The following is a 13,035-nucleotide window of genomic DNA, read 5'->3' as shown; positions in this document are numbered from 1 at the left end:
ATTAGTTTTTCTTATTGGAAACATCAGCTTACTGTATTAAATCATATATATTGTTTGGATATAGCATGACTTTACCTTATTTATCATTAATCTTTGATTTTCTTAGTTTTCACCCTTATTCTAAATTCGGTGATACCAAATCATCCAATTTGTTCAAACCTCACACTTTGTGACCCTTTGAACCTATTGGGTTATTGTTATCCCACATTAGCATTGTACTACCACTTTCCTTAACGATCACATTCCCCTTCAATTTAATTAATTTACCTTTTATACATTTCGGCCTTAATTATATTTATTATGACATTTCAATCATCTTACTATTTTTAATCATGACTATATCCAATTACTAGTACATATACCAAATATTCCAATCTATTAGTTATAATTCATAAATAACTTTACTTTACTTTATACGCACCAATAAAACAAATAATATTTAACTCTTACAGTATCGTTTTGCGATTCCTCATTTTAACTCTAAGTAACAAAATAAATCTTTGTAACAGTTTTGGAATTTTTTTTCCATTCTTTTTCTTTAAATCGATGTTCGTCATATCTCCCTGGACTTCAAAGAGAAAGATAAATCCCATTTATATAAACGCACTGATATAAAAACGTTCTGAAAAAAAAGGAATAAAAAAAATTGTATCCCAAAATTTTCATCTAACGCTCCTATACTATCCTGATCCAAGTTGACCATCATCTTTAAACTGTTGATAATTTTTCTTCCACCGGGTATGTGTCATACTTCCTAAATAGATCCCGATTTAGGTTGCCGATACGACGTCTAGTGCCAGTGATGGATAAAGCGGGATGACAAAATACCTGTCCAGGGATAAAAATATCATTTTTTGTTCATTTTCCCTATTTTTATATATATCGAATTCCCTGCTTATGAAAAAAAAGTTCCCTGAAGGCTTCAAACATTGCTGCTCCATCCCCTTGTCCACCCCACCGCTTCATGTCCATTGTCAGGAGCGTTTTATCACAAAATAATGGACATCGAGATAGGTAACTGTGAACGTATTCTTGTGTGTGGTCATTGGGGGGTGGGGGAATGAAAATTCTACCCCCCCATACCGTGTTACCACCATCCCGAACAGCTAGAAGCAAGTTAGGATGCATTGATATATTGAAAAGGACTTTTCAAAGACTTAGCCGAGAGCTGTTAAACATCCCGGCCGGACGTGGTCCTGGTTTTAAAAGTCAGGATTATGAACGTCTCTGTAAATGATTTTTTTCTTCTTCTAATTTTCGATCATGTCGGATTTTGGTAGATCGTAAAGAATGATATAAAACAAGGGGTTTAAAAACTGGATCTCTTACAATAAGATTGATGTTCCCTCTGTTATTAAGACAGAGAGACACTGCCTTCTCCTAAGTTAATGTTTGTTCTGAAAATTTCCACGGATAAAGTATTAAATAGGTAAACCTAGAGTGAAAAAAATAGTTTTGTAAATACATATTTAAATATGTCATCAATCATGATTCCCTGAATATTTACAAAAGAAATGGCTAGTTAAGCATCTTGCATAATAATATAAATATTACAAGTTTTATTGCGTATTGAGCAATATTTAATTTGTTCATCACGTTTTTTATGAACTTTAAAAATTACCGTCTATTTTGATATAGTATTCAAGTACTATTATAAACAACTTTTCTATACACTAGCTTCATCCATTTATTTTAACTTAGATTTCATAGATATGGCACTTGAATAGTTTAGGAGTATAACTTACCTTACATCAATTTTATTTTATTTCATAACCGTCGTTGAACAGCCGACCCAATTTTATGGGTTTACGACTACTAATGTTCAACTCCGTATCCTTGTAATTTTGAACCCTATCCAGAAGACACGGGAACTCCTGGATCGAGTATTGGGAGATATTTGCTTTCGTGGAGGACTTTTTGATGGAGCTAACCCGCATTTGCGTTGCATGGAGAGGAAGACCAAAAGAAACTTTCACGGTTAGTCTGACGGCAAGGGGATTCTAACCCATTATCCGTCTACCACTGAGGATATTTCACGTCAGCACTGTGGTCGGTGCAAGCCGGATGCGTAATTTGTATCGACTAGGATTCGAACCCGGTTCGCCTCCTTGGAAAGCGAACGCTCTATCCCCTGAGCCATCGCGACTCACCTTACATCAATTGTAAAAAAAAAAAAAAAGAGTTGAATAAGTATTTATTTTGTAAAAAAAAAAAAAGAGATAAATAAGTAATTTTATTAGATTTTTGATTTGTTTAAATAGCAACAATCTCTTATTTCAGGTTTCTTTTGACTGTTACTTCAAAGTTTTAAAAGTAATCAATCTGTTTAGCTATGCCGTTCTTACATTTAATTTTGTTTCAAGGATTTAGTAGTTTATGTCACCGTTTAAAATTACAATTAAATATACATATTTTTTTCACTGCTCATTATTTACAAAGAGTAACTTGCAAGATTTTAGAATTTTTTATCAAAGTTAGTAATAACACAAAAAACAACCAAATTCCTTTTTTAAATTTAATTATTTAGAGAGAGGACTTGTGAAATATAACTGGTCAGAAGAACATTTTTCAAGAGAGTTTTTCGAAACAACCAATACGAAATGCGATGTTTCCTTGTACTGTGCGCTCATGGAAATGCCCGAAAGCTATTAAGTACCTTTATGGAAACTATAAGGAACAGTTAGATGAGAAAATATTACTTTCAGCAAATGCGTAACGTAACATTATATTATTCCATAACCTTAAACTTTTCCTTTAATCTGAACAATAAAAAATATATCGATAGTTTTCAATACAAAATGTGTGTTGGGTTTAAGTTTATATAGTGTGCAGCCCGACAAATACAGAACGTAAATGAAAATAAAGCAAATGAAATATTGAATCAAATAAAGCAAAATTTATTTTACTGCTTTTGATTCTTTATTTTATTTTTAATGTAAGTTTATATGCACCTGATTCACTTCTGAAATTATGGTGTCAGGAGAGTACTTGAATTTAGGTGTGAACTTATTTTATTTTATTTTTAATGTAAGCTTACGTACATCTGATTCACTTCTGAATTTATGGTGTCAGGAGAGTACTTGAATTTCGGTTTGAACTTATTTTATTTTTAATGTAAGCTTACGTACACCTGATTCACTTCTGAATTTACGATGTCAGGAGTGCACTTGAATTTCGGTGTGAACTTATTTTATTTTTTTTTAAAGTAAGCTTACGTATACCTGATTCACTTCAGAATTTATGGCGTCAGGAGTGTACTTGAATTTCGGTTTGAACTTATTTTATTTTATTTTTAATGTAAGCCAACGTACACCTGATTCACTTCTGAATTTGTGGTGTCAGAAGAGTATTTGAATTTCGGTGCCGTGAAAGCAAAGAAAAAAGAGAAATTTCGTTTACTGGTTTTAAGCTTTTTTTAATATTATTTTTTGACTAGTAAATGGTAAAAGAGTTCATAATACGGTTGTTGTATATATGAACCATATAAAAGTTCAATATACTTCAAGTTTTCCTACAGAGTGTTTTGAGTTATCATTATGTTTTTTTTTTAAATAAAATAGTTCGTTGGTTAAATTTTTTTTATCAAAAACACGATAAGTCGTCGTTATGGCTCTTAAAATGATTTTTTAAAATCTCATTAAAATTCGAGAAAATTTTATTTCGAGAAAAGTCAAGATTCTTATTATCAAGATAATACGAAGTGAATAAGAGTGGTAGTTTTCTTTAATCAGCACTGAATTAATATACTCCATACACACCTCAATAATCCCAGATTATTATTCAAAACACCATTCAAGATATTCCAACAACGAATAACTTTTCCATTATCGGGGCCATTTAAATAACATCCCATATCAGATTCCGGTGCGACTTTTTCTTCTAAAAGGCAAAAGTGACGGATCTTATCATCGAAATGGCTATCTGACCAGAAAATGCCTCAGCATTAATGACTAAACATGACCATCACGTCAACATCAAACAGAGCGTAAGTCACTTACGGTGTGCCGAAACAGCTCTTTAGTTTGGCGACTTTTGGCACATCTATTCTGCATTTGAATCACGCTTTTTTGTCCTGATATCAATTCCTCTTCGCACCAAAACACTCCCTTTTGTCTTATCTGACCTTATAGAAACACTACAAATGGACTGATTTATTGCTATGATAACATTTGATATCAGGACAGGTTCTCTGTGTTTCAGTTTATTTATTCGGCTGATTGGAGGGTCACATTTTGTTGCTGATGATAAAAATTCAATGTGAAACAGGATACGCATGATTGAGATGTACACAACATAACTTTTCCCTCTGACAAAATGAAACTGTTAAAATTCTTGTTCCATTAAAGTAGATAAATGCACCCGATAATGGATTTTGATTTGGTAATTATTAACAAGACTGAAAATATACGATCATCCATAAAATTATCTTTCTCTTTTTTTCATATTCGCAGTTTCTTCTTAAAACTAAGTTGATTTTAGAACAAAATGAAAACTAGAAGGTTATAAATTTTTTTTAAACTCTTAAATGTTTTCAAATAAATAGTAGAAAGAAATTCTACTTACATTTTTTCTCTACTATTATCCATATTTCATTCTTCACAATTCATTCACACTAAAATTAAATTGATCGTGAAACAGGAATGCACTTTTGAAATTATACTTCTTATGCAACTTCCAACAAGGTTGCGTTAAACGTTTAACGCTACATTTTTATTGGCCGGGAAATCACGTGGTGGGATCCAGTTTTCCCTCATTTATTTCCATATTGTTTTGGTTCTCACTAACATAAAAATAATAAAAGTCATAAAAGTATTGTTTTTCTATAAATATTTTTTTAGTTTGATTTGATACACATATAATTTAATAGGATAGTATTTTTTTATTTTCTAATTTAGTGGATAACAATTGTAAAAAATGAGTGAAAACAATCCCACGGACAATGCGACGGATTTAAGGTTATATCAAGGTACGTCTCTTGTGAATATCAATTGATTGTTAGGTTTTCTCTTTTGAAATTACATTATGACGCATTCGCATACATTATTAATGCAAATACATTTTCCATGGCGAGACGATGAAGCAACCACAAGCACTTCCACTGGTTCAAGAGGTCCACGAGGGAAAAATAAACTTCTTCCGCGAGGAGGGACTCCACGCACTATTTTTTTTCTTCTTCTGGTCATCTCTTGGACCTTGGGTACTCTGAGGAAAGATGGAATTGAAAAAGTTTACACCTGATATCATTCTCTGTATCTTCTAAAAATAGAGGATATCTTTTACATTAGACAACATCATCAATAGTGGAAGAAGGTAATGAAGGCTTCTGTGGTAAACTTAACTTGGATTTTCTCTCACGCCACCTAAAATTTTCAAATTAAAAATGAAAAGAAAGAGAAAAAAAGCAGTTACTGCCTTTTGCAGAGAGAATTGGTGACTCAAGTCGGATTTCATAGCCATAATTCATATTATAATCATTAGAGGAAAGGATGTTTTTGGAAAAATATTAATTTTTTTTCAACGCTCAAGTAGTAAAGAAGTAAATTATTTCTTGTAAAATTGTATTTGTTTATCGAATTTTTTAATATTATATATTTCGCAGTCATTGATTTGCTTCGTGTCCACAATGAAAGTAAATTTGTTTTAATGGAATCCACTTTACGTACCCTTATTTCCGCATGATATTTGTGTAAGTCAAGTATGCAGTTTTTCTTAAACAAAAAATTAACTTAACGTTATAATTCGGACATCCAACAAAATGAAATTAAAGTAACTGCAAAAATTTGGTGTATGAAGTGAACTATAAAAAAAAAAGTCGGTGTTCCAGCAGAAAAAAAAAAGTATTGGTACAATGGTGGTTTGCATCTAGACAGAACCTGGGTAGGAATTTTTCAAACTAATCTAAAACTTGGATTTATATGACTTTTTTTGTCTTTAAAAAATATAGCCTATTTTTTAGAATAATTTTAATAGAGTATTAAAAAAAATTTTTTTTTGGTATAGTAGCTTGTTACAATGTAACCGTAATCGGGTTCTGTTTTTATTTCAGGCTTAAGTACTATTCGCTTACCCGACCAGATACGTGCAAAATTTATTCTTTAAAACGAAAAATAAAGTTTTGAAAGTTCTTAACTGATGTTTTGGAACATGCTAAAAACACTTGGGATACACTTTCTCAACTTTAAAAGTTAAAAAATTCAGAAAATTTAAACCAAAATCGTGCACTTAGAACAACTACAAAAGCTCTGATGACAAACAATGTAATGGTGAAATTTCTCTGTCCAGTTAAGGTGACCTCGATACAACTGATGAAACTTTCTTCTCTTAACGAAATCTCTGAAAACACCCTGAACACAAAAGCAGAGAATTCTGTTCAGGGGAAAGTGATAAAGCTTTAAACAAAAGAGGATTCCCGCGTGAAACCCCAAGATGAATCCGAGATAAAAGTGGGGGTGTGGGCAGAGTGTCTCAAGCTGAGTCTCTTTCCCTGTAACCGTAATGACTGAGAGAAGAGCTTATCAAATCAAGATCTCTTACTCATTTCCGAATCAAGCCATTATATTCCAAAAGATGAACTATCTCCACTTTCCAATCCGACCCCCCTAACCCCTCTAACCCCCCAAAACTGTTTCTGTTCGTTCTATTTCTCTTCTCTCAATTCGTTCGTTCTATCTTTTGATTCAATGATACAAAGTGTGTATGTGTGCTGGGGCACATCAGTACTATAACCATTATCAGTTTTAGTGTCGGTTCGAACTGAAAATGAAAAGAATAAAAAAAAAAGGAGGAATTTCAAAAATAAAGAATTGTCGAATGAGCAAAACTGTTGAGATATTATCTCGATCGAGAATTCACTTTTTTTTTCGATTCTGTATTTCGTTAAAAAAAAAAAGGAAAAATTCATTCAGATTTGTCAGTTTCGGTGTTTGAAAAAAAAATTTGATTGTTATTTCTGCGATTTTTCGTTCAGATCAACTCGAATATTTTTAAAGAGCCATTGTGTTTTTATACTGCTGATTTCAGACTTTTATCTTCTCCTTGTTTTGAGGAATGAGAGTGAAAGGATATTTTTTTTAATAGCACGAGATAATAAAGATTTTTTTTTTCCTCAGTTTGTTGGGAAAAGGGAGGAAAAAAAATTGTTGAGTAGGTACTTTTTTGAAGAGCGCCAATGTTTTTGCACTCTTCCACGTACTAATAGAAGGAAATACTAGAGTTAGAGATGGAGCGATTAATTATTCTCTAATCATTAAAAAGGTTAAAAATTGTCATGTTCGTCATTAATTTTACAGTTACGTTTTTTTTTTACTTTTGAAAAGAGTTTATCTGGCTTTTTCTAATTTGTTTGACACTTCATTATACATATTTTTTCGAATACTGCCTATATCCATGCTTATTTTAAAGTTATATTTAGTTTTTATACGATGTTTACGTAATTAGCCACACTTTTCTAGTTTTTTCTGACACTTTAGTACTTAAAATGTATTATTTTGAGTATTGCTCAAAGACTTGTTACTTGAACTTGATAGACGGAAAAAGTTTAAAGATATATTACTTTTTAAGATGAATAGACGGAAAAGGGATTTACAAGATATATTACTTTTTTCAATCATATTACTTCTTCTGGATATTTTATTTTAAAATTTCGTTGTTCGTGGTTCAACGAATATTGCTGCTAGTTTTAAACTTAAAAAATAAGTTTCAAGTTCTCTATATTTGTTTTCATTTGCAAATTTGTTTTTATTTTAATATGATGAATTCGGTTGTATATCACCGAGTTATAAATAGATGTTTTTAATTATTTTGAGCTACATTTAAAGATGCTGTTTTAAGTTATATTTGCAGAACGAGTGAGTTTTAGGAAAAATGATCAAATTTGGCTTGACTAAATAATTCTGATATGTTTATAAGTATTGTTTGAAACAATAATTAAAATCTATTAAAAGCAACTAAATTATAAAATTAACACAAAAGCAATGAAAGTTAGTGACATTTTTGAAGCATTAAAAGCAGACGTAAATATATTTTTTGTTAAAATGTTCTCAAGAAAGAAAAAAATTCTTTATTTTTAATCACAATTACCACTCGCATGTCTTAGGTAATATATAATATTTAATGATAGCAATTTTTAATGATGATAGTTTCTTATGAAACCTGTTGTTACAATGATAATTTTTATTAAAATTTTCTCATAAAAGAAGTCTATTCTTTATTTTTAATAAAATCGCAATGAAGAAAATTAATGAGAAGAACCGAGATCAACAATTGTCCCTTGTCGTTACTAATCACAATTACTACTCGCATCGCTTAGATAATATGCAATATTTAATGATAGCAATTTTTAATATTGATAGTTTCTTATGAAAGCTATTGTTACAATGATAATTTTCTGATAAAAATAATTTATGGTAATGAAAAATTTTAATAATGATATCTTTGATAACAAAAATTTTAATGATGACAATTCTTAAAAATGATAAATTTAAAAATAATAGTTTTTATTAATGACAATTTTTAAAATGAACTATATTCTATTTGAGAAAAAAATATAATTATTCGCATTGTAATTAAAAACTTTTTAAATAACGATAATTTCTTATAAAAGCAATTTGTTATGGCAATAAACTTTTATGAAAATGATTCATAGTTATAAAAAATGTTAATAAAGTTATTTTTTATTAGGACAATTTTAATTATTACAATTCTCAATAATAAATTTAAAAAATAATAGTTTTCATCTTGGAAATTTTTAAAATGATCAATATTCTATTTGAGAAAACAAATTATAATTGTTCTCATATTAAATAAAAATCCTTTAATAAAACTACTACTTTTTGAAGCATCAGAAACAAAATTTGAAATCTTTTGAAATTTACTCATTCAAGAATTTTTGATTTTTAACAAAATGATAGCGAAACTTTTTTAATAATGATAATATCTAATACTAAAAAAAAATAAAAAATCTAACAAAATAAGATATCTAATAATAAAATAAAATAAAAAATCAATAATAAAATAAATTTTTTATAATGATAAATTTTTATGAAAATGATTTATAGAAATAAAAATTTTTAATAATGGTACATTTTCATAAAAATGATTTGTAGTTAAGGAAAATTTTTAAGAATGGTATATTTTATAACGATATTTTTAACAGTGACAAATCTTAAAAACGATGAATTTAAAAATAATAGTTTTTATTAATGACAATTTCTTAAATTAAGTATACTCTGTGCAAAAAAAATAATTATAACTATTCTCATAATAAATAAAAATCATTTAATAAAACTAGTTAAACTTTTATAAAAAAGATTTGTAGTAATGAAAATTTTCAACAGTGATATTTTTATAACTTTTTTAACAATGACAAATTTTAATAATAAATTTAAAAATAATAGTTTATATTAAGGACAAATTTAAATTTAACTATATTTTATTTAAGAAAAGTAATTATAACTAGTCTCCTAGTAAATAAAAACAATTCAATAAAATAACTAATCCTACTTTTTGAAACATCAAAAATAAAATACGAAATCTTCCAAAATTTGCTCTTAAAAGAATTTTTGATGTTTAACGAAGCGATAAGGAAGTAATCCCAGAGGTAAAGGGAGATCGCCAACTGATCCCCAACGGCAATCGAATTACGAATCATATCTCTCCTTGCCAATTGCTATTTCTATCAACACAAACCCAGAATATCAAAACCTTGCTTAGAGCATCGTTCGTCAAACACAATCATCACCATTTCAATTAAAGAACCCTACTCCGTGGCGTCACAGCACCCTATTTTACTAATTACTCGGCATTAGTCCGATAATTATAGCTAGGAGTACTCCTCTTATGAACGTCAGTTGCGTTTGGTGCTGGGCACAGCCTTAACGATCATTTTCGGCAGGTGTGTCTGCTGATATCGAATCGGAATATCGAATGCAACATATGCGTTACAACTATCAGTTTTAAAACCGTCAATTTTTCGCTATCGTTCACTATCGTTTTCCAGCACTCTTTTTAATACAATTTTAACGACAGTAGTTCTCACTTTGAAAACCAGATAGGAACTGAAGTGAGGAGATACGTCGGCACTCGGTAACTAACTGCATTTCGATAGCAAAATTTGTGGGAAATAATAAAATTGTTTTATGGAGGGGTTTATAAGAGTGGTTTGCCCGCCGTGGGAAAGTCTGTTTAAACTATTCGATGGTTTGTTTCAACCGTTTGTGTTATTTTTGCTTCGAATTTATTTTGCGACGGGGAAGGAGATATTTCGTTCTAACCGTCGTTACGAGGAAGAATTCAAATTATTTTATCTTTTATCAAAACCTTATGTGCACTGAAATTCATTTGTTTCCATGGAGAAATGCAAAATTTGAAACGAATTTAAGAGTGCTACTGAAACTTGGTTTTTGATCAGAGTTTTAAATACTAGAGATTGATAAATTTATCAATTTATTTTATATAGATATTTAAGGGGTTTAAACTATTACCATTATTAATTAAGAGATAAACTTCAAGTAAACTTTATTTATTTTAGTCATCATTTTGTGGAAGAGTTCAAATTATTTTATCCTTTGTCTCACATTTGTACTAAAATTCTTAGAAATATTTTTGAGATACATGAGAAAGTAAAATATTAAATTGACTTAGCTATAAAAACGACATTATTTTTTTAATAAAAATTTTAAAGATATTTATATTTTTGATGATATTTGTTTAATTTAATTTATTTATTTTTAATATTTATTCTAAAATTAACTTACAATAAGCCATTGTTTTGTTGAATATTTCTCATTAATATTTTTTTTTTAATTTTCTTCAATATTTACTTTTTTCGAACTTGAATTAAAAAAGAATTAATTCATTAATAATGGCTTTAATTTCCTTTCAGGATATAATCTTAAATTTAGAGGGAATCAGAAAGTTTTTTTATCTAATTATATTTCAATATTTTTTCTCTCTCATTTTTTACCAATATTTGACTTTTATTAATATCGGCTCTGAGGTGAACCTTAACATTGGCACCTTGAACCAAACCCCGAACCAAATTCCCAACAACCATTAAAGGTCATATAAGACTATTTCTATCCAAATTGAACATAAAACGTGAAAACAAGATAATGAATTTCGATGACATCTGTTCTTAAAACTATGCTTCTGTTCAAAGTGAACCATAGAAATGTTAAAACAAGTTTATGAAGTTCGATAATATGGTTCTTAAAACTATGTTTCTGTTCAAAGTGAACCATAGAAATGTTAAAACAAGTTTATGAAGTTCGATAACATGGTTCTTAAAACTATGCTTCTGTTCAAAGTGAACCATAGAAACGGGAAAACAAGTTAATGAATTTCGATGACATGGTTCTTAAAACTATGTTTCTGTTCAAACGTTAAAACAAGTTTATGAAGTTCGATGATATGGTTCAACTTGTCCCCATATTAAGGTTTCAGTGAATTCAAATGATATTATGGTACAAAATTCCCCAAAATTTCTAACAGTATAATATTAATTTAAGAGTCGTAATGTTACAAGTATTACAGTGATATGTAAATTATTAAAATATCTTTCCTTTTTAGTTATCTAATTTTTCTTAATAGAAATCTGTAGACAGGAGTTACTTTTTTATCCAGCAAATTTTTAGATTAAGGTTTTTTATGAATTTATAAAACCAGCAAATTTTTAGATAAAGCCTTTTTATGAATTTATAAATGGATCTTCGCGTGCTTTCTGACCTCGTGGTTATCTTAATGTCCTCTTTTTCTTTTTCCTTATCATGCCAAAGTAAATGTCCGCAAAAAGCAATTTTTAAAGTTTATCAAATAGCTTTCCCATTTCTGGTCATCCAGTGACTAAATATATAACTCGCGAGCAGCAGTGTGACAAAAACTGGAAAAAACGATAAAAAAAAATAAATAAGAAAAAAAAAAAATGAGAGTCGTTCCCTATCAGAGGTTAAAAGTGACTGAGTCTCCATCACGTGACGTCACTAAGAGGTGTCAACCCAAAAGGTCTAATCGCAGGGTCCAACTTCTTTTCCATTAGCCTATCGAGCTGAGGAATTCTACTGACGACGACTTTTTTTTTCAAAAAAAAAAAAAAAACTCCATCTTCTTCAAAACCACGTTTTATTTTTCGGTGCGTCTTAACTTTTAGATATCCCAACCCCCCCTCCGAAATAAGTCTTACGCGGGGGTGGCTGAGGAAGGTAGACAGAGATGAAAAGTGGGAAAGGGTGTGATGCGGCGGAGAATGACTTCCAAGCATCCATCGTTGTGGATGGACCGAAGAGGAAAGGATGGATAAAAGAGGGGGAGGGGGGGAGTGAGAAGTCGAGAAGAGGCGCTAGATTAACATTAATCATATCTGGGTCACAGTGAGTGCATTTTAAGCCGGTGCAGAAGTGATACGGAGGTCGATTAGATAAGGTGCCAAAATGGATTGGGTTTTATATGCGCCTAAAAATTTTCGTTACTCTTTGAAATATGATCTGTATAAAGAGTTTGATGAAGAAAGGTGGTTTGAGTCAACCGCAACTTACCTGGTCGATGGGATTGAGATCAATATCGATATGGCTGATGGGGTTGGATTTCCCAGGTGAGGAATCGATTCTGATTTTTCCGCATTAAATATTTAATTAGCGTGTAATCATCTGAGATGGCTCGCGGCGATAAGGTACAACAGGTCGATTTCTGGTGTGAGGAGATAAAAGTGGACTATTGACGTCTATTAGATGTGATATGGGCTTTTTGTATCAATATTTTAAAATTATTTACGGCTGCTTATCCCGTTAATGGCTTGTTTAGAGTTTGATGGTAGATACACGTGAGACTCTGATAAGATATTTTTTTATTATTTTTATTTGAATTTCTTAAAAAAAAGCAGATGATTAGATTTGATGATTGGTAATCACGCATTGGTAATTATATTCTTAGTAATTACTTAAAATAAATTTTATTTTATCGCTGGAGCCAAACAGCCCATCTATATTTCACGCGCGATTAAATGAATATTCAAATTTCGTGGTGTTGTAATTGCTAGCGCTA

General features: G+C 30.1%; 1 protein-coding gene across 2 annotated transcripts in view; it reads left to right on the top strand.

Moving 5' to 3' along the window:
• LOC107442891 (zinc finger protein ush) overlaps window positions 1–13,035 on the top strand; it is a 192,785-nt gene that overhangs the window by 87,868 nt on the left and 91,882 nt on the right. Inside the window, exon 1 of one of the 2 annotated variants that reach the window (XM_071182418.1) lies at window positions 12,363–12,586. The exons of the other annotated variant lie outside the window; for it this stretch is intronic. Within the exon in view, the coding sequence (XP_071038519.1) occupies window positions 12,475–12,586 (112 nt within the window). The 5' untranslated portion in view covers window positions 12,363–12,474. Of the gene's footprint in view, window positions 1–12,362; window positions 12,587–13,035 lie in introns of those variants that run through there. 2 annotated transcript variants of the gene reach the window in all.

This window comes from Parasteatoda tepidariorum, chromosome 6 (genome assembly GCF_043381705.1).
Source record: "Parasteatoda tepidariorum isolate YZ-2023 chromosome 6, CAS_Ptep_4.0, whole genome shotgun sequence".
Taxonomy (NCBI): domain Eukaryota; kingdom Metazoa; phylum Arthropoda; class Arachnida; order Araneae; family Theridiidae; genus Parasteatoda; species Parasteatoda tepidariorum.
The sequence above is the reverse complement of the archived record's forward strand: the minus strand, read 5'-3'. Positions and strand labels throughout refer to the sequence as shown.